We start from the raw sequence: 23,615 nt of genomic DNA, 5'->3' as shown, positions 1-23,615 counted from the left end.
AAAACTGAGTGTGTAACTACTGTTACTAAACTAACTTATACAAACTGAGTGTGTAACAACTGTAACTAAACTAACTTCTACAAATTAGTGTGTAACCACTGTAACTAAACTAACTTCTACAAATTAGTGTGTAACCACTGTAACTAAACTAACTTCTACAAACTGAGAGTGTAACCACTGTAACTAAACTAACTTCTACAAACTGAGAGTGTAACCACTGTAACTAAACTAACTTCTACAAATTAGTGTGTAACCACTGTAACTAAACTAACTACTACAAACTGAGTGTGTAACCACTAAACTAAACTAACTTCTACAAACTGAATGTGTAACAACAGTAACTAAACTAACTTCTACAAATTAGTGTGTAACCACTGTAACTAAACTAACTACTACAAACTGAGTGTGTAACCACTGTATCTAAACTAATTGCACAATCTTCCTCCCTCCCTAACACACACCCGGACTGGAATGCTGCATATCAGTAGTCGAAATTAAAAAGAGTTCTGTAGAAAGTTATTTACACGAAGACGTTCGCAGACGTGTGTATAGTTTAGAATGTTTCTATTTTAGTCAGTTCCTATATTAATCTGACTTCAGGTCTGTCTTACGATCCACAGGAGAACAATTACAGAGTCACGAGTACAATGTGGTCGTTATTTACCTCTTAATTTCAGACAGATTCGATAAAACTGTGTAACAGATGCTGTGCTTATCGATGTGCTGAGAAACTTGGTTGGTAAACGCATGAAAAACAAAAACTCTGTGACTAATCAACATGTGACAAGAGAGCAAAGAATATGTGACTAACCAACAAGAGACAATTTGCCCACTACACATGTGACAACAGACAATGTCACCAAAGATGATATGACTTATCCACCTGAGACCTGATACAATGTGACCACTACACATGTGACCAGAGACAATGTGACTATTACGCATGTGACCAGGGACAATGTGACCACTACACATGTGACCAAAGATGATATGACTTATCCACCTGAGACCTGAGATCACTACACATGTGACCACGGACAATGTGACAACTACATAGGTGACCAAAGACGATTTGACCCCAAAGAAGAATATGTGATCACTACACAGGCGACAAGAGACAATGAGACTACTACAGTGTACTACTACCGTGTAAAGAGACTATGTACCACGAAGGTTAAACCAGAGAACTTGCTTCTGCAAATGAGTTGACAATGCCCGATGGTACTTAAACGTATTACATCATATGATCAAATACGATGTGACAACAACAAATGTGACCATAGACTTTTTTAAACAACTCTGGCCAGAGACTAAGTGACACCTACATATGTGATCAGAGACGATGTAACTAAACCTGTGACCAGAACAAATGAGACTACAGCATATGACTAAAATACGAAGCGACAGCAATGTTCCAATGTGACTAGTGACTATATATGTACTATGTGACTAGAGACCATGTAACTTGATAACAAATACCAAAGTAGATGATATGACTCAACAATATAACAGTCGTGCATTTCCAAAGACTGTCGATCTATAAACATAGACTATTATTTTGTGTGCTCAACCATAACAGTAGAATTGGATGCCAAATACATATAGGACGGCAGTAATCAAGTAGAGCTTAAGGCCCCGACTGAACCAAGCCACCATAAGCTGATCCCTATCCTGACCCATCATAAGCTGTTTCACGGTTGTCACATATGTTGGTAGTGCATATAACCGCTGTTTGATGAATCGATACGAACAATCTGAGTGAGCCTCGGAAACGTCAGTCTGAATAACAACGGGCTTCGTCCATAAAAATAGCCTAGGATTTTAAGTTGATCAGTTTATCTACTGGTAAAGATGGACAAAGATGATAGCACGAAGGGAGTGCATTTCCGTGGCACCAATTCCCTGGGTAATAGCACCAACCACATTAAGGCGGACGTCCTGGGGAATGAAATGAGGCGGAAGTGGATTCGTCTGGCTACTGTCCTGTTGTACGTACTGGCCATATCTGTGTCCGCCATCCTGCTGGCCGTGTATTACGGTGTGTTCTGGCACCCCGAACCCAGGCTCGTTATCAACTACCCGTCGGACGCTACGCCTATGCACTCTACCACCAGTAACACGCGCACTGTCCCAAGTAGGGGAAAGAAAGGATGACGTCTGACGTCATAACAAAACTTATTTTTTTCGGTATGTATGGTAAAGCTCGTGGAGCCTAACATCTGGTATTTAACGATTTTGTTGTAAGTGATGTAGTCTACTCAATTTTCAATTTCAAGTACTTATTTTTTTCACAATGAATTCAAATCCGATCTAATGACATTTTGATAAGCGTTTAAAATCTAATCACGTAGCTTGTCGCCATGTTTAGACTTCTTATTGAGTTCTTCAGGCGAGACAGGATCGTGTTAAGTGCTGTAACAGTTGGTGTATCGATCGTCTAAGCATTTCCCCAAACAAACAGAATATTAGATTTTACAATTGACAAACATGCTATCCTCCCCGACAGATAACTATCGTGTTCAACAATTGGAGGGAATGATATTTTCCCCGATAAGGCATTATCTTGTTGTACCCGCAGTATCGGTCCCTAGCAATGAGTGCCTCTAATTGATTACGTTATGACAGAAAAGTGTTATATAACCTCAGTTCGCCTTTGGGGAACATGGTCTTCTTCGCTAAATGTCAATATGGTAATTTCATAGAAGCCATTGTCTTTCTGTTAGAATTATTCCATTCTATCTATTATTTCCCCGAACCTGCATCGTAATGTATCCCCTACTTGCAGAATAATGAACACTATTCGGTGTCTTCTACCTGGAGGAGTTTGAGGAGACCAAAATTGATCTGCTGTCCCCATAGCAACACTTGGGATCTGTCTTTTCTTTTCCCTTTTTTTCCTACACATTCTTTTCAACGGTGTCTCTTTAGACGCACGTCTTCATATTAACCTTATGTGTTACGAGAACGTTAAACCTAAACAAACAATTGCCAAAGCTTTACCTTTTTAAGATTTCAATTATTATCCGATGAGACCGGTTGACAATGGTATGTGATTTTTCATCTTTTTACGTGTAGGGGTATGACCATGTGAACATTTCTATGGGCGATGTGAACCAGTTGTCAGCTTTTTATTTCACTGACAAGTGACCGACATAACTGATCCATTATCAAGACGACCGGGCACTCATTGACAGACTAGAAAGATGACAACTCCATTAAAAACACACAAATGTGACGATGATCAGCTTCCAGTTTGTCTTGATTTCTTGCCTCGATGAAGGACGTAGTATCTTGATATCGCTCGTTGATGATACTTAACATGCTGTTTTGTAAGGTCTTCCACAAAATGTGATTAAAGGATGCCGGGTCTTACCGAGATATAACCCAAGAACTTGGTCTGAAGGAAAAGGATATTTACAACTCCTTGTACCTTCCAGTCAACAGTTTCCAGCAATTCCATTCCAGACTGACCGAGACAGTATCTTCTTTTTTCTACCAATGGTTCCACCGTCAACCGAGCGTCTCGTAGATGCAGTATGTCCGACAAGTTATCACTGCAGACAATAAAGCCATCAAAATAGGCACCAACATTGGATACTCTTGCAAGTACTCCGTCCAGCAATCGGGCAATTACTGTGGACGCTTTTTACCGTCCAAAAAGCATGGAATTGAACTGTAAACTATGTTCCAATTTTGATTTTGACAAATCCGTATACGTAGTAACCAAGAAGTTAACACTGATGATCATCTTCTTACATATCGCGTGTCAGCCTACGGTAACCACACGTGGCAGCAAAGTAATGTCTTTCTTTTTCTCTGGCCAATCGGGATACGGAGGATGTTTGGGTCGAGCCAATATGGCCGCATGTCCTGGCGCACCACTTTTTTTTTTTTTTTATCTCACTTTGTTTAATGGTCAGGTGGTACTGTGTCCTTTATTTCCATCAGCCTTTGTCGCATTTCCTAACATGCTCTTTGACAGATTTCCTGTCTTCAACGCGCCTTTCTATGTCATTGTCTCATTCTTGATAGGAGGAGGTTGGCGCATCGACAATCCAAGCAATGTATGAAATAGGAAAGCTCTTATTTTTCCTATTGAGTGAGGCACAACTACTAAAATATTTCTTGAATGTTGCGTTGAACCAACAAACTGCCAACCTGTACTGTAAAGTAAATGACTTCCTTGTAGTTTTACATAGCAGAACTATTCTAGATTTCTTAGCCATGGAACGGTATTTCTATGATATTGTTTTTCTCCGTGGTATCATATTTCTATACCAATGTCCTTCTCCGTGGTATGGTATTTCTATGATAGGGTATCCTATTTCCATAGACCTCTGTGTTATGGTATTTTTATACTGGTGTCCTTCCCCGTCGTATAGTTTTTTTATAATCCTTTTCCATGGAATAATTTAAGTCACTCAATGGTAATGGGAAGGAATGGAGTGGGCTTGGGGTTGCATTGCATTCAGTCTGTCCTCAAAGTTTGTCCGGGATAAAGCTTCTATACTTTTTCACCTGGAGTAACCAGATTTGGTATGCAAGTACGTCTTGGGGTTGCGGAGTATCAAAACCAAAGCGAAGGTCACTGTGACTCTGACCTTAGACCTCTAACTTAAAAAAAGAGTTTGTCCTGGACATGTCGTCTATACTTTTTCACCTTTAGTAACCAGATTTGATACGAAAACATATCTTGGGAACTTAGTGTTAAGCACGAAAAGTAGGCCACTGTGACTGACCTGTGACTGACCTGTGCTTTGACCTTTGACGTCAACATTTAAAAAGTTTTGTCCGTGACATATCTTCTAAACTATTTCACCTGCAGTAACTAAATTTGGTAAGCAAGTACATACTGGGATGGCAGAGTGGCTAAAAAGTAGATTACTGTGACCTGTACTTTGGCCTTTGACCTCAACCTTCGGAAAAAATTGTCCGTGGCATATCTTCTATACTATTTCACATTGAGTTACCAGATTTTGTATAACAGTACATCTTTGGGTGGCGAAGTGTCAAGTACAATAAGCACGTAACTCTGACCTCTGCTTTGACCTTTGACTTTTTTTTCGCCTGGAGTAACCAGATTTGGTATGCAAGTAAGTCTTGACCGGCAGAGTGCGGAGTACACAGGTATGTCACTGTGACCAATATCCAGAGATAAGTGATCAGCTCGGTAAATAAATTGATACTCCACTGATCTTTGTGGTATGGCATTTCTATAATAGTGTCCTTTGTTATATGGTATTTTTATATTGGAAGCTTTGTCTTTGCATTCTTCCATAAACCTCCAGGGCATTACGTTTCTAATCGCATCATTGTCAAAGCCATTTTACATTTTTATTGGTAAAGTTATTCTTCATTGAGAATGCAAGACGACACCATGCAACCTTTCATCTTATAAATGATTCGACTGCAATGCGATTACAGTGTTCTATTCTTTACATATGCACTTCACTAAATCAAAATCCTCCGGACAAGTTTTATGAGTCACGATCTCAGTAAAAATAATACATTTCGGGGAAAATGTAGAATGTGTATCAAAGGGGATTACAGTCATGTTGATTATGTTGCTCGGCGCAGGCTCCCAGAAGGCATTACTTAGACAGTAAGGTGATCAAGGGAGGTGGTCACGAGCAGATCACATCACATGTATAGGTCGTTCAGCTTAATGGCATATCAACTCAAATAGGAAAAGTAACACCTGCTCCTCACAAACTATTATGCTTGTCTTGGTTTCATGCGATGGTATTTAAATACGTATTTCTCATGTTAGTAATGGTTTTAAAACTACATGCGTTTAGTCAGAGTTGACTGCGAGACGTTATTTGTAAGGAAGCTATTTCGAAAATGACTTGTAATATGATCTACTCAAAGCTGAATATTACGCCCAGCTAATTCACATTTATAGGAAGATGACGTGTTCGTGACATCAGGCAAGTTATAAATTGAAAAATGGATTGAACAGCATCTTAAGATTTGGTGATATCTACTTTTAAATTTGTATTCTCTCCACAATCTTTAAATACGTATGCTCTCAATGTGTTTAGATGTGTATACTATTGAAAAGAATTGCGCATTTGCCAACAGTGTTCCTAGCTAGTGTATGCTCTCAAAATAAGAAAGATAACATGCTTAAAACAGGAAATTCTTGTGTTGTGAAAAAGCGTTAATGTTTTCAATGTACATGATTGACAGTAGTTACACACATATATGTATTGTTCTGAGCACAAATAGTCATGCAATCTAGACAAGACACGTTTCTACATTGTTGAGAAAGGACAAATTTGACGGATATTTACGGGAAAGGCCGTATGAAAGGGTGTCTAAAGAGACAATATGACTGGTATCTCGAGACAGTATGAGTAGTCCTTGAGACAGTATGTAAGGTGTCTAGAGACAGTATGAATGGTGTCTAGAGACAGAATGTAAGGTATCTAGAGACAGTATGTAAGGTGTCTTGAGATAGTACTTTGAGCCAGTATGCGATCTGATCTAGGGACCGTATAAGTTGTGTCTTGAGGCAGAACGACGGGTGGTGGTGTGGCGGGAACGTACATACGGTATAATGCAAATACCTAGGAATGGTATGAAGAGAGCATGGAGACAGAATGAGGATTGCCTTGAAACTATGTACAATGTTTTGTTGTATATTGTAACATTTTTCATATCTTGTTGTATGCAACGTAAACACTTATCTGGATTCTGACTGAATGATTCGATCAAGTAATCGTCCCTTGCACGCGAAGGGGGACATTTCTGTTTGTATGCTGAGTGATGCGGTCACGTGATATTTTCCCATCGATATTGCAGTGTCAACTTTCACTGTGTTGGGAAATCATAGACATGCTAAAAGGTTGATTGGTGTGCATCATTGTCGTTCTAATATATCGTGTATTAGATGTAAAAGTTCAGATGGCTGTGATGTATAAAGATGACCAAAAAAACGATATACGTGTATCATATTCACATACTTGACATAAATGTAGTCTAAGCTTGGTGGTGGACATTTACTCGTACAGTTAAAAGTCAGTATTAGTTTAAATGATGCCGGGAAGAATGTCATACGCTTTTAAAATTTTGTATGTTCCAGATTTACTTTAGCGAGACGTTTTTCTGGCCTACCGACGTGCCTGTTCACCTGTTTATCCAGCCAATCTCTCCAGTTCCAGAGTTTCTTGACCTGACCAGATACGGAATGTCCAACTGTGTAGACCATTCCTCGGGCGTCCCTACAGTATCGAACACTGTTACTGTCATGTTTCTCTAGGATTCTAGGACGTCTAGTGAATATGCCAGGGAAAGCACGCTTGGAAAATTCATGGAATGTGATCCCTGCCATAATCTTATGCGATTTATAACATTTATTCATAATGTTTGAAAAAAATATTCTTTGTACATATTCTGGATATTACGAATATTGACTTAACATATAACATTTTGGTGTACATGTTGTAATACAATCATATTCAGAGGCTGCCAAAGTTGTGTAAATGTATGGACAAGGGGTTTATTATTCATATTCATTGTCTTCATGGAAGAGAATTTGAGTTATGTTCCACCATTTCAAAATGTAGCATTTCTGACCATACATCTGATCCATTGGAAAGTATCTTAAGTTCTAAACTGTGAAACAAAATGTTTTCACACTTTTCTGCATGCTAAGTTAAATCCCGGAATTAGATTAGACCGTGGTTAAATGATATATATTTTAAATTCTACAAAATAATACTGAATATCTTGGGAATAAAGCTATTGGGACAGGAAAACAACTACCCAGAATTTTCTTCAACAATTTCAGATTTCATCACCAGAAAACAATACATGTACATTCCCTAAAGAATAAACACACACTTTTCCTTTCAAGAAAGTCTACCATTGGTATGAACAACAACTTCAGATTTCAAAAGAAAATGATTATCGTGGCAAACATGTTTACAAGCAATAATCAGGATATGGAGAACAATAATTATGAAGATGTTTAGTTTTCAACTTAGATCATAAATCAATTTGAATTAGTTAAGGTGAAAGAGTATTCTATGTTTTACTGTTGTTGACATTACAAAAGCAGAATTTGATAGTTTTTGATAATTTTAAAGTTGGAAAGCAAACCTATTCATTTTAGGTACTTAAGAAAACTTAACTTTTACAGATTTTGATAGCCGCTTTAGGCCGTTACATAACGACAAAAACACCTGTAGTAAATCAGGTTTATATTCCACTTTCTGTACTTCCTCCTCTCAGAAAAGGATGTTTTGTTCAGTTACAAAAACGAAGTGCCTTTTTTTTTCTTTTCTTATTTCTGCCTAGCTGTTTCCCACATCTGCAGATTGCTTCCGTGAATGTGTATGAAGTCGACTTGAAAGGTGGTTACATTATAAAATAAAAAGTAGACGAAAGAAGCACATTTGTAAAAAGGGTTTTATTATAAATAATATAAGATTAAAGATGTACCAATATGTTCCAGATAGTGTAGGATATATGGCTTGCATATTTTTTTTTTGTATTTTAGTAATGTCAGTAAATATCATAAAAGAAGTCTATTTCCTGACTTCAGTCTGGGAATGTTTGTTCCCTGTTATGAAGTATGACCTTTAACACCATGCAATGATTAATGATGATGATTTCATGATATATGGATTTTTTCCTCCATGATATTTTGTTTTCTAACTTTGTTTTGTATCCTTTCTTAATAAACAATAATCCTACAGCTGCTATGATGTGTTATCTTTTCTATTTGAAGACTGAACAGTTCCCTTTTTTTCTTCATCATACAACATGATTGATCTACAAACCAAAATAAGTATAAGGTGGGAATTAACACAAAATCAGTAAAGGACATGTTCATTGGTACAAAACAATCCCAGTAGCCTGGTGTGACATCTGAGTAACACCAGAGTACTGTACATATAACAAATACGTACAAATACAGCAGCATGCCTTTTAAAAAGTAAAAATGTAGTTTTAGTGAGTATGTAGATGAACTCAGGATATTAAATATAAAGAAATGTGAGCTAATATTCATCAACTATGCATCAAACAAGAGGAGGGATAACTAAGGAGCATTCAATGACCAATCTTTTGGTTACATCCTTCCATTGTTCAAGTAAGCAACAACTTCCTTGTCATTATTTCCAAGTATTCATATAGTTCTATCACATCTGTGTGTTCTATATGATAACATTGAAAAATGTAGAGTCTTTCTGCATGTGAAAGATGTCCCAGTTTTGTGACAAATTTAGTCGTCCTCTCTTGCTCTCCATTTTTATCAATGCGTTTTATCTTAAATGGGAACAAAATGGGACTCTCAAAGTCGAAACAAGTTTTAACTAGCGACTTATCATGCAAAGAATTTGTTTTAGTATCTAGATTTGAATTGTCTCCTATGATATCAGAATCCCTTGGTAACCTTACACACTTGGAGGTATAACCTCTAGGAGGGGCAAAATTGTGTACCTGCAGTAAGACAGGTACAGGAGGAAAAACATTACTGTACATTCACACAACAATATGTACACAATGAAGGTATAGCTATAGCTCTGATGACATTGCCATTTCATGCAAGTCAAAAGTATCATAAAGATACAACTATTGGAACACAGGCACATTTATGAATACTACTACACATATTCTAAACTGCAGACATCTACTTCATAAGATTTAGTTCCTTTCTATCCCCTCATTATTTTAAAATACTACACAACCTCTCCATGGTTTAGATCACAACTGATGAATAGTAGCTCCAATTCTACACATACAAAATAATAAATATATTAATATGAAATATATTACGCAAAAATAACCATTCCATATTTTGCCTACGTCACATCGCATACTTACTATCCATCAGGACTATTAAATGAACACATTGTGTACAAAATTCTCAAATTCAAATCATGCAAGAAATTGACCAATCAATAGTAAGCAATGAAGCTTTATATTCACAAATCTCAGTTCCATGACATCAGTTATAGTAACTGACCACAGGACATTCTAACAAATTGCGTAATTAAAATTCCATCAGACAACCAAATTTTCATAACAATGTGTACAAATTTCCTAAAAAGTTGATACTCATCATCACAAGTTGTGTAACTCATCATCACAACTTGTTCTAACTCATCATCACAAGTTGTGTAACTCATCATCACAAGTTGTGTAACTCATCATGACAAGTTGTACTAACTCATCATCACAAGTTGTCTCACTCATCAACACAATTTGTGTAATTCACCATCACAACATGTCTAACTCGTTATCATAAAAAAGTTTAACTCAGAGACAGAGAGGTATAAAAACCCACAACCATTACAGGATTATAAAGATACATAACCTACAAACTTAAACTAGTAGTCACATGTCTATATGTACTTTTAGTAACAGTTTTCTGACTTTATGATCATTTTTTATTCTTTAAACAAAACTTATTTAAAATTTTCCAAGTCAGATCAAAGTAAACCTAAGGTTTATGAAGTTTAATGTGTACATGCTGTCATAAAACAATGAGTATAAGTTTTGAGTTCTACACAACTCCCCATATCGAAGAGATACATGTACTTTTGATATGTACATATTTCACACATATGAGTTAAGGTAATCATACAATCTAAGCACCATGTCATCACACACCAACACTTCATGGTTATCAAGAATGAAAAAATGAGATGAAAATGATCCCATACACAATATCTTTCATTACAGAACACATAACACTGGCAAGGTTGTAGAAAGCGTGGGTCACGGTATCCAGATCAATACCTTGGCTATGGTAACAAAAACACTTGCCCCATGTGGTAAAAAAATTACAAATTTGTATTTTTAAAAACTAATTTGTAACTAGTGGGCTATCGTTAAAAGCACAACTGCGAAAGCAAGTGTAATCTAAAAACAAACAACTCTTTTATCCAGTGTTAAAGAAATCAGGTGTTCACAGAATAATAACCCAGGAATCAAAACAACACATTTAGGCCACACACAGCTTAAGTATAAAATATACAACATTGTTCTGTTGTCCATGTGTAATATAAAATTGTGACAAAATTGACAATAATATCAGCTTGGAGAAAGTCGTTTCACAATTCTCCGATAAGAGGGCAGTGATATAGTTTGTACCTAAATAAAATCCAATAAAATGTTGGCAGAACTATTTGTCCATTATCAATATTCTATCACAGATATCCTTTGAAATTTCAATGTAAATTCATTCAATTACAGAAAATCCAATACATTATTAGAGCAATTGTTAAAAATAGAATAAAAAATTGTTTTCCCTTTAATGTTTTTGGCACACAACATTCAATCTAAGATATTAATTATTTCAGTTGTTTGTAAATATCTTAAAACCTAAGTATCTATAAAATTGTAAGCATTTTAATTTACTTCAGTTTGAAAAAGAAAAAAAAACATGATTCAGATATGGTAATATAGATGGGAGCAAAGTTTGGCAAAATAACCTCTATTTTGATAAGCACCAAATGTTGAAAACTTGCAACAATTAAAAATTCAATACTTAACAAGAGCACAAATCCATATAAATCCTAGAGTTATGAAGTACATTACAAAAATGTATCACAATCTTTGTGCCAAACTTTGCACTCAACAAAATTACTCTAGCTTTGGCCATCTCCATTACAATAGTTTAGTACTACCTAAACATGTCTGTCCACTGCCCAACACAAAATACAAAAAAGGACTATCACAATGACCTTTCACACTTAACTAGGATGACCTCACTGATTACAGGTAATTTCACACCAGGTAACTCCCACTGTTACACAGCTACAATGTACTACTACATTGTGGTTGGCATATACTTTTTTTTATTCAGTTGTCAAAAGTGACAGGTCATTCTGATCCTACTTAAGGTAAAATCGAAGTGGCAGACCACTCTGATCCAACTAAAAGTAAAGTCAACGAGACAATTTCTAATATAAATGTGACATCAAATGTTATTTTCGCAAATTTATATCTGCTTTACATGATCTAGGGGAGATAACCATATGATCTGAACATGCAACTCTTAGCTTTATACGATATATAACAACTTTCATGATAGTTTCAGACCATAGAGAGAGACGGTAATCAGTTAACATTGAGTCATCCTATCCATGCTTTACACAGTCTGAGAAAGCAGCAAAATGTATGCCTGCAAACCTACAGGTCAGATGATGCTACAGTACATAAATGACCATTTACTACTGGTCAGCGAAAGATGGATTATGGGTGCTGCATCTCCTTCACGGTTTGTGTATTTCAACTCTCCGGGAGTCAGCTGAAACAATAAAATACAAATTTGAGTTCCATATTTAACTATTCCGTCTTTGCGTATTGCAGAGTTATCTTCTCTTGGGAGCAGGTATTGATTGTTACGTCACTTGTTTGTGAGAGTAACGTCATCAATTTTTGAGAAAACGACGTGATTTTCTCGCACAAACCAATGACGTAACAATCAATACCTGCTCCAAAGAGAAGATAACTCTGCAATACGCAAAGACGGAATAGTACACATGAAACATTTGACAACATGTGTCTTGTTGTAATGCACATAACCTGACTGTTTATTCCCTCTAAGTCAATACAAACTGAAATGACTGTTAATTCAAATCGATTCCTTAAATGTTGAGAGTGATTTAGTATGTGAAGGTAAGTGCATTTGTATGAATTTGGAAATATTATCTAGAACAATGACAGGTCAGTAATTACACTGCCAAGTACATGACCAGACCATTTACATTCCCCATTATGCCCAAGCAGAGGCCACAGTGATCATCTTCGATTTTGGAATGTTTGTTATCAAACACAACACATGCAAGTAATACAACAGTCACCAGTTAACATTTTAATGCCTCTTTTCTACTTTAAGTATCAGTGACCATGATTGGTTGAATTGCCACCTTGGATTTCAGAATACCAATATAGCATTATTCATGTAGGCTATTCAACAAATACTATTTGCAACCAAATAAACACTGGTAGGTCAAACAGGACATTACAATGTATTTTTGACAGTATTACCACTGTTCTATTTTTTAATGACAGTGATGTTGACTTATGTAATTCTAAACCACTGTGGACATCTTACATTGTATCACACCATGTAAAATGTAAGAAATTATTGAACTCTAGGATTCTGATTTTATCCCCAGAAACACAATGTGTGGTATGTACAGTAGCTATAGGCACCAACTTCTATGTCACCTGGTCCTAATGACACATTCAAAGCATTATACTGACAGATATAGGGAGAAGCTTGACTTACAAGGAGATCATCAGCACTGCTTATGATATGAGCTTTAAGGAGGCAGCGTCACCATTCTCCTGTGGAAGGCTGGGGCTCTCAGGATCTTTGCAATCCTCACCTTTGCCTACAACATTACAGGTATGTCAGTAAATATAATAAAACACCTATTTACAGATGTTGTCTTTCAAGGAATCGTCTCTGGAATGAAAACCAAATTCTAATACAAATTTTGCATATATTGAACTATATAAGTATGTAATTGAGTAGGTTCACTGTATCATGCTATAAAAATAGTGTTTTACTATACATAATAACAACAATGTTTTTTAAAACAGTTAAACTAATAGTTGTTATGTGTTAACAAGAGGCCCATTGACCTAAACGGTTACCGGAGTTCTACAGTATTTATTTTTGTTGTTGAAATATGAAGTGGAGATAATGATGTCAATTATTCCTACCAATCTTCTGAGTAAAAAAATAGTTAAGTATAACGTTAAGTTAAGTTTGTCTGGACCATGAGTTGATCATTACTAGACCGAGTTTTAGTTAAATCGGCCCAGTAGAACTTGACTTTAAGTTTGAAACAGTTCTTTCAAAATGGCGGCCATATTGGATTTCAGATTGACCCGAAAAATAACAACACTTTGTCAGGACTATGAGTTGATCACTCCTACTAAGTTTCAGTTAAATCGGCCCAGTAGAACTTAACATTAAATTTGAAATAGTTTTTCAAAATGACGACCGTGGCGAACAATATTGGATTTCTGATCGACCTGTAAAATAACAACACTTGGTCAGGGAGATGTCAGTAACATTCCCATGAAGTATCAACGAAATCCCTTTGACAGTTTTTCAGCTTAAGTTAAAATTGTAAAATGTTACTCACCTGAACTGTCCACATCTGGGACTTCTGCTGCCTCAACTGGTGAGTTGTTCAGTGTCTGGCTGTCGACTTCAGTAAGTTTTCCCTCTGCATTGTCAACATCTTTGGCCGTCTGTGGTTTGACTTCACCCTTCTCTGAGGGTGTGTTGTCTACTTGAGGACTATTGTCCTCTGAGGAGGAATGTACCTCCTCCTCTTGTGTGGAGGATGTGTCCTCCACTTCAGAGCGTACTGGATCCTCTTGTTTAGAGGATATTTCCTTCTCTGTTTTGGACTCTACTTCCTTCTCAGAATCTTTACCTTTAGGACTGTCTTTTTCTGGAGAAGATGTGAGCACTTCACTGCCTTCTTCCTTCTTGTGAGAACTGACAGTGTTTTGTGCATCACTTGACTTTTTGTCATTTATCTCCTCCAATTTAACACTCTTCTGTGGAACAGATTTCTGTCCACTGTTTTTCTTTGGATTCTCTCCTGAAGTAGGTTTCTGTTTATCATCCTTTTTAGGACTCTTAGCTATAGCAGATTTCTGCATACTGTCCATTTTTGGACCTTCACTTGCAGCAGATTTCTGCTTGCTACCATCGCTGTCACTAAGTGGCTTCTTTGCAGCTTTTCCTTCCTTTTCTTTCCTCATTTTCTGCCCTGAGGAATCGCTGTCCTGGTGAGGCATGACAGCACCTTTAGCAGAAGCCTTCGTTGGCTTGGAGCTCGGAGCGTGTTGGGATTTAGACGAGGCTGTAGCAGATTTATTCACAGTTGCTGTGTTCTTTTGGGCTTTGTTTACAGCAGAATCTGAGACTGGGGAATGAGGAGAGTGGGGTGTGAACTCGGGCGCCTCAGGGTTAAGGTGGCAGTTTATCTTGACTGCATCTGATTTAGCATGATTTTCAAGTTCTTCCTCCTCATCTTCAGGGCAGTCCTCCCATTCGTCTGTGTCACCTTGACTTTGACTTTGACGTGGCGTACTATCAAACTGGCCCTCCTCATAATCATACAGGAACTGGTCTTCCTGAATATTGTCATGGAGATTTAGTCCATCATGGTCTTCCTCCAGACTAACATGCTCACCAAACAGTTCCTTATGCTCGAATATATCATCGCCGTCCTCGCCAAGAAGACTTCCTGTTAGCAGATCATCTGCCTCCTCGTCCCACCAAAGTTCCTCAGTGGATGTCTGGGCTGTGCGAGAGTTAGGCACCCTGCCAGAGGACGTTGTAATAACTGTACTATTTGGTGTCTCTCCATCTGAGTACTCTATCTCTACACTTCCATCACTCACCTTGGAGTTGTCCAATTTGATAATAAGGAGGTCATGTTGTGTCTCTACTGTTCTGTCCTCACCTGACGTTGTCCTCACCCTCTGTGGCTTCACTTCCCCACTCCCTGGGCGTCCCCTTCCTCGCCCTCTGCCTCGCCCTCGCCCCATAGGACGCGGTGGACCCTCTCTATCATTTTCCTCTCGTTTGCGAGGATGTGGTTCACCCTCTCTGGGTTTGTTTCCTTCCCCCTCTCTTTGTCGATTTGGTACCTTTTCTGACTGACCAGTACCTGCAGTACATAAAATAGGAGTTAAGAACATAATTGTTTTCATCATAATAAAATCTATTTAAAATACATGTATGCATAAGAAATTTAGGTCTCTTTCTTTAAAATTATCTAATATTGAGGGACTACTAGATTTAACGTAAGCAACAGCTAGCATTGATTAAATATTTCATGAGAACTCCAGTAAAAACATTTTGACAGTGGTACTAAACTACTCCATAGTTGTAAAGCCTCAATTTTGCCGAGCTATTTCACAGCATACTGGTCTATAAACAATATTTTTTTAAACACTACAGTCTATTGATGATACATATGTGTATAAAGTTCTATAAATATATATTATGATATTATCTGTCCTTGAAAAGAAATGAAGTTTGTTAACATATAATAACCGGTGAGTTTCCTGGTCAGGGACCAAAATCATGCTGTATGATAATAATACACACACACACACGGATACACAGATTTTATTCTGACTATAGGAATGTTCTACGTATTCCTTTGCTGTATGTACTATAATTTTAAAAATATTGATCATAACAAATTATAAAGAATTTTATAAAGCTCTTTCAAAACAAGAGGCCCAGAGGGCCTGTACGCTCACCTGATATGTTTAAAATAATTGGTATGAAGTAGGTGCTGTAAGTACATATGAAATTTCAGAAAGATCCATCCAGTACTTGAGTTATAGCGAGAACAAACTTCAAACAGAGCCCCACCCCTATGCAACCTAGGATGCTTCAGACTTAATATGGAACAAATCCTTTCGTTCCTACAGAAGAAGGATTTTAAAGAATTTGCTATATTTCCCCTATTTGGCCCACGCCCCTCAGCCCCCAGGGGGGCCAGACCCAGTTTATACAAAATTGGTTCCCCTTTACCCAAGGATGTTCCACATCAATTATTGACAAAATCCTTTCATTCCTACAGAAGAAGGATTTTAAAGAATAATTTGCTATGTTTCCCCTATTTGGCCCTCCCCTAAGGCCCCTGGGGGGGGCCATATCCACAGTTTATACAAAATTGGTCACCCTTCACCAAAGGATGCTTCAGACTTAATATGGAACAAATCCTTTCGTTCCTACAGAAGAAGGCTTTTAAAGAATTTGCTATATTTCCCCTATTGGGCTCCGCCCCTCAGCCCCCAGGGGGGCCAGACCCACAGTTTATACAAATTGGTTCCCTTTTGCCCAAGGATGCTCCACATCAATTATTGACAAAATCCTTTCATTCCTACAGAAGAAGAAGGATTTTAAAGAATAATTTGCTATGTTTCCCCTATTTGGCCCTCCCCTAAGGCCCCTGGGGGGGCCACATCCACGGTTTATACAAAATTGGTTCCCCTTCACCCAAGGATGCTTCAGACTTAATACGGAACAAATCCTTTCGTTCCTACAGAAGAAGAAGGATTTTAAAGAATTTGCTATGTTTCCCCTATTGGGCCCCGCCCCTCAGGCCCCTGGGGGGCCACATCCACGATTTATACAAAATTGGTTCCCCTGCACTCAAGGATGCTTCTGAACAAATATGGAACAAATCCTTCCTTTCCTACAGAAGAAAAAGGATTTTAAAGAATAATTTGCTATGTTTCCCCTATTGGGCCCTGCCCCTCAGGCCCCTGGTGGGGGGTGGTGGTGGTTGTGGGGGTGGTGGTGGGTGTTGGGGTGGGGGGGTTGGGGGGCAGACCCACAGTTTATACAAAATTGGTTCCCCTTCACCCAAGGATGCTTCAGACCAAATCCTTTCATTCCTACAGAAGAAGAAGGATTTTAAAGAATTTGCTTTATTTCCACTGTTGTTCCCCAGGGGGGCCAGACCCACCATTTATACAAAAAAAAATCCCCTTCCCCCATGGATGCTTCTGACCAAATTTGGTCAAACTCTGCTCAGTTGTTCATGACACGTAGCGTTTTAAAGGAAAAGTTGACGGACGGACGAACGACTGACGCTGCGGTATGGCATAAGCTCACCATGGTCCTTCGGACCAGGTGAGCTAAAAATGGACACTAAACACATACATTATCCATTCCGTCTGGTTATAAGAAAGCTTCAGATGAGTATAAGTAATACAATGGGACAGATATAACACACTGATCACAGCCAAAACTACACAAAATATTGGTCAGCTTAGATTTACAATATTAATATAACACATTTTTAACATAATCAGATTTTCTTTTTGTGATAAAATTGCTATAAAGTTTTAGCTATAAAGTTTAACATGCAGACAGTTTTTCCCTTGTAAGTTTCTGGACTTTCAATTTATCTGCAAGTGAAAATTTCTGAAATTATCACCCACATAAAAGGAATCATAACCATGAGTTCATGTATAAGAATGTGCATTGATCACTAGTCTGCATAATCCCCTTCCTATATGCATGATACACTACCTGCAGGCCACTAGCATGTATCCTGTACGCATATACATATCATGTACGTATGATCCCCACCTGTTGGCATGGCATCCTACCTGTAGACATGACTGACCTCATCAGGTACGCATGATCACACACCTGCAGGCATTGTGTCTGATCTGTAGGCATGACTACAGTTATTGCTTACAGTTAGGCAATATGATATCCTACCATTATACTGTTCCTGCATGCATACACTACGGTGTATATTACCTGTAAGCATTATACTCCCCCTTAAGGAACTGAACATGTACAAGTGATAACATATCTTTAGGCATTGTCCTTGCCTGTAGGTATGAACCCCTACGTACACATATGAACTCCCACATGCAGACATGATCCTATATACCTGTAAACATGATCATATATACCTCAAGACACAAACCCCTACCTGTATACAATCCCCCCACACTTGTAGGCATGTTGTACCCGTTGACTTATAAAAGCTCTACCTATATGTATGATCTACCTACCTATATGTATGATCTACCTACCTATATGTATGATCTACTTACCTATATGTATGATCTACCTATACGTATGATCTACCTACCTATATGTATGATCTACCTATATGTATGATCTACTTACCTATATGTATGATCTACCTACCTATATGTATGATCTATCTACCTTATGTATGATCTACCTATATGTATGATCTACTTACCTATATGTATGACCTACCTACCTATATGTATGATCTATCTACCTTATGTATGATCTACCTATATGGATGATCTACCTATATGTATTATCTACTTACCTATATGTAGGATCTACCTACCTATATGTAGGATCTACCTATATGTATGATCTTCCTATATGTATGATCTACTTATATGTATGATATTGCTACCTATATGTATGATCTAGCTACCTATATGTATGATCTACCTATAGGTATGATCTACCTACCTATATGTATGATCTACCTACATGTATGTATGATCTACCTACATGTATGATCTACCTACCTATATGTATGATCTACCTATGTGTATGATCTACCTACATGTATGATCTACCTATATGTATGATCTACCTATATGTATGATCTACCTATATGTATGATCTACCTACCTATATGTATGATCTACCTACCTATATGTATGATCTATCTACATGTATGAACTGATTTAATTTAGGCATGGTATCCTACCTGTGGACATAATCCCCAACCTTTATCTATGATTGATGGTTCCCTACCTATCAATTAAATTACCCTCTTTTAATGCAATAACAGTTATGCTTTTGAAAAACAAATATGTGTATATCATACTATATGTAAGTTTCTGAATATATAATGATAATGTACCATAAAATCGAGATATTTTGATGTCTATAAAATTCGGTTTCTTTTCCTAGAATTGGTATTGTGTCAAATTGAATTTTTTTTTAAATATATTTTGACCAAATGTTTTTTTCTCCAAAGGAAGTTTGTCCATAAAATTAAAGTGGTTGGCCTAGATTAGTGTGAGTATCCATATGCAAATTATCTCGATTTAACATACACTTTTTTGAAAATATGTACTGTACTGTAAATATTTCTGGTATAATGAATGTAATAAACTTTCACTTTTTCATTTAAAAAAAATTGGTAGGTATATTTATACCTTTATATATAATATTTATGATCCTTTTCATTCCTTCTTGTATATCTTATACATGTAATATATTCATAGCACCATTCTTTGATTACTTTTTACCTAATGAATTTAAACGCTGAAAGGTGCATAAACACAAACATCATTAATCAGCAAACAATGTTTAAAGAAAGAAATATAAATAAAATCTAGTCATATTTTTATTAACATGATCACATATTCGATGAACACATATTTTAGTAAAATCAGAAAGATTAAAGATACAACGATAAGGGTGCATTTACTGAAAAATGTCTAAGTAGTGAAAATAATGTGATTGGGAAAAGAATTTCTATGTATTAAGCTTGTGGTACACATGTAAACAAAATCAGAGTAAGAATATAGAAGAAATACTGATTCTGGACTTCAACTGAACATTTTACATTTAGTCTAGCTAACTACACACATTTGTTAATATGGGTAACAAAAATGATCCTCTCACCATTAAATCAGCAGAAATAATAAATACAGGAACCAAACCAGCATATACTGGGTACATAGTGATTAATCCCCTGATCATTATTTAATTTAAAAAAAAAAAAAGAAGATTTTCAAGCAATAGGCCTCGTCACCATTTATCTTGACCAATATTGGAATATCAAACTTTTTTTGAAAACTCTTGAAATATTTGGCTCATGTGTGTTAGAAATACTGATATGGATTAAATAGCCTTTTTATATTTATCATGGCATTATCAAAGCACTTGTTTTAATGTATGTGCTTTGACCAAAAGTCATAATCATGCTTCACAAAATAGGTATGTAAGCCACTGCATTCATACCAACATGAACACTGTAGAAGGGGTATTATATTAATGTATTAACATAGTGGTCTGAGTTTATTACACGTGTATCGTTTGTTTTTCTGAGTTTGCCAGGACTGATAAATCATTTCAGAGCTCAATAGCCATCTATCATAAATTCCATGTAATCAATAGAAATGAACTTGTATGATTTTGAGACAATAGTCTAATTCCTGGAAAGTCGTATCTTAAAGACCACATATGGAGCCTTTTCCTTTATGTGGAACAATGGGTTTAAGTTTTTAAATGCATCAATTTCAGGTATAAATTTTTAATAACCAGCAAATGTTATGCCAGCCTTGCAATGCTTTCTCAAGGCTCGCTTAAAAGCAGCATCAGATTAATTACTAGGTCTGACCTTATTTCATAAATGAACAACACTGGTCGAACCGTTTGGATCGCGATAAAACGAAAGCGGCCATGGTAAGTAGATATCAAAATTTCTCTCAATAAAAGTCAGTTAAGTGTTTATATATATGTACAATGAATAAATGCAGAAACAAAAATTGATAGCAGTAAGGAAACATGCATTTAAACCAATTTCCAATACATGCTACAAAATAGGGTGAGAATGACAAGGCCCACCATTAATAAGACAAGTGTTACTAGAGGGAGGTACATTGCGGGTCATACAGCTATCGAGCAAGCACGAGTTACACGTGTGTGCTATACTTATATATACCTGGCTGCTCACAGATCTCACCTTTCTGTCTCTCATCTCGATCGCCGCGGTCAAATCGACCACTGCCTATACGACCAGCTTCAAATCATAAAATTCAAGCTTGTCAACCCATATCAAGTGCCCTTAGTATAATAATGTGGTTATAGGAAGAAGTAAGGAAATCGTTGAAATACTACTGTCTCACTTTTTTCTTGGGAACAAAACACAACACAATGCTACATATATGTGATCACTGTCAGTGGATAGTTGATCCCTAACAAAAGTACCTGCTATCCAGACAAATACATAGCAGCAGTAACAGAGAAAGAGATGAACTTTTTGATAGCAGTAAGATTAAACCAGGACGAAATATATACCAAAGTATGATATAGTGAAAAACTCAACAGTATAACTCTAAACAAATTAAAGACAGCCAAGCTAAGAGCAACATACTGCAACAAAGGTGTATGATGATCCCTACTCCAGATTATAAAATCTAGCTTCATGCATCCAGCCACCTTCTCAACTCAAGTGGATTACTGGGATTATCTGAATAGGGCTGGGGGATACATGTATTAGTATTTGCCCTGAAACACAACATGGATGGTGGGTCAATCAGATTCCTGGAGGCTGGATTAATGAGGCTGGACTTGTTGAGAGAAATGAGCTTACCGGTACATGTACAGTGATCCATATGTTACACATATGTAAATCATTTGAATAATATAACTCTCTTTGTGTATAATATCTAACACCGACAAACATAACCCATAAAATGTATAGTTAATGTCATTAACATCTACACTAGGATAATGATTTTGATTTTATTCAATTGTTACATCTAAATTACTGACTTCAGTTTAATCTACATAGTAGAACTTACCTGGTCTTTTGGCAGGTTCTGATCTTTTGGGGTTCTCTTGATCTTCGAAACTGGAAAACAGAAAGCATCTCACACTGAATATACCTATTAGTTGAGACATCAGAATCTAGTTATCAATTTGCATTAGCTTTCTGATAAGTTAAGTCAAAGTTTTATATTTATTTATTTTTTATTCAAACCATGTGCAGAGACAGGTATTTTTGTATTTACCGTCTGTGGAGATTACTTTGAATCCAAGGAAATGCACTATTTTGATTTAATAAGTAAGGAAATATCTTTTGATGTTTTAAGCTCATCCTAGATTAAATAAAGTCGATGCAACAGAATCTAGCACATAACTTTTCTAATCCCACAGACTTGATCTGTTAATATTGCTACAAGCAACTTTCATTGATTGTTCTGAAGTGTGACATCTAGCACTGCAGTCAGCATTAATGATTGTGAAGAACATCAAACACACTTACATGTTACATTTGACCAGTGACAGTGCTGTTTTGGTTTTCATTGCCCATGTTTGAGATACATAGGAATGTTTATGTCTCATTAGTTAATCATGTTCCCTCCAACTTTAACCCCTATATATGCAATTGATCTTTTATTATTTCTGAAACTAAAGAAACAACACCAGAGAGAAATGTGACATTCCCTTTTGACATCATGTGATTTATCCAACACTGGTGAGGTAAAATGTTGATTAGACTGGTGTTAATTGACCTACTCTCTAACAAGTTTTTCGTTGTCCCACTCTCGTCTCCACTCCCCAGAAGTGGCTTTCTGACGGTCAATTCTAGCTTGGTCCACCGTCTCACGCTCTGCTCGCCACTCCATATACTGACGACGCTCACGGCCTGTCATTGCCATCGCCATCTCCATCTTGGATCGGGGAGGTCCACCTCTACCTCTCTCCTGTGAAAAAAATGTATTCTAAGTCGAAAAAACAAACTACAAAAGTATGATTGCTACATTAGTTTATTATGATCAGCATACAGAAATAGTGGAAGAGGGACATTTTTCACTAAATAAAGAAATGTCGACAAAACATACAAGTTTGTAAAATGTTAAAGTTGACGGAACACTTAAGCAACAAAAATATCAACTCGAAATGTAATACCCATGCTCTGCACCTTCATCAATTACTGTTCAGATAGTCAAATCAAAGGCAAACCATACTGACTTCAGGTTCTTGGTCATTATACAGACAATATCTGAGAGGTTTAAAAAATATTCACTAAAACTGTACACTTCATTACTAATTAGCAGATAACACAAATACAAGAGGCCCAATGGGCCTGCATCGCTCACTTGGTATTAATCTCACACTTGTAATCTTAAAAGTGGACTAAAATACAGCTACAGGCAGAATATCAGTGTTTGATTCATAAGAACCTATTAAAAGATTTAAACATATGACGCCTGTGACCTTGAATGTCGAACAAGGACATCAGGTTGAAAGTGGATCAAGGTCATTCATTTGATTAAACTTGGTAGTCCTTCATCCCAGCATGCTACAGGCCTAATTTCAGTACCCTGGGCCTTTTGGTTATTGA

At 36.9% G+C, this 23,615-nt stretch overlaps 1 protein-coding gene across 5 annotated transcripts in view; it reads right to left on the bottom strand.

The window, feature by feature from the left end:
- Window positions 1-8,401: 8,401 nt before the first annotated feature.
- Window positions 8,402-23,615, bottom strand: part of LOC110441896 (coiled-coil domain-containing protein 9-like) — a 33,290-nt gene continuing 18,076 nt past the window's right edge. For 3 of the 5 annotated variants that reach the window (XM_021485204.1, XM_021485207.1, XM_021485208.1), the window contains 6 exons: window positions 22,787-22,974; window positions 22,069-22,118; window positions 21,207-21,284; window positions 14,121-15,665; window positions 13,253-13,358; window positions 8,402-12,265 (listed from right to left, as the gene is read on the bottom strand). In XM_021485204.1, the coding sequence (XP_021340879.1) occupies window positions 13,273-13,358; window positions 14,121-15,665; window positions 21,207-21,284; window positions 22,069-22,118; window positions 22,787-22,974 (1,947 nt within the window). In that variant the 3' untranslated portion in view covers window positions 8,402-12,265; window positions 13,253-13,272. The remainder of the gene's footprint in view (window positions 12,266-13,252; window positions 13,359-14,120; window positions 15,666-21,206; window positions 21,285-22,068; window positions 22,119-22,786; window positions 22,975-23,615) is intronic. The other 2 variants (XM_021485205.1, XM_021485206.1) reach the window with 2 other exon arrangements.

Source organism: Mizuhopecten yessoensis, unplaced genomic scaffold, assembly GCF_002113885.1.
Source record: "Mizuhopecten yessoensis strain PY_sf001 unplaced genomic scaffold, ASM211388v2 scaffold716161, whole genome shotgun sequence".
Classification (NCBI taxonomy): Eukaryota; Metazoa; Mollusca; class Bivalvia; order Pectinida; family Pectinidae; genus Mizuhopecten; species Mizuhopecten yessoensis.
The sequence above is the reverse complement of the archived record's forward strand: the minus strand, read 5'-3'. Positions and strand labels throughout refer to the sequence as shown.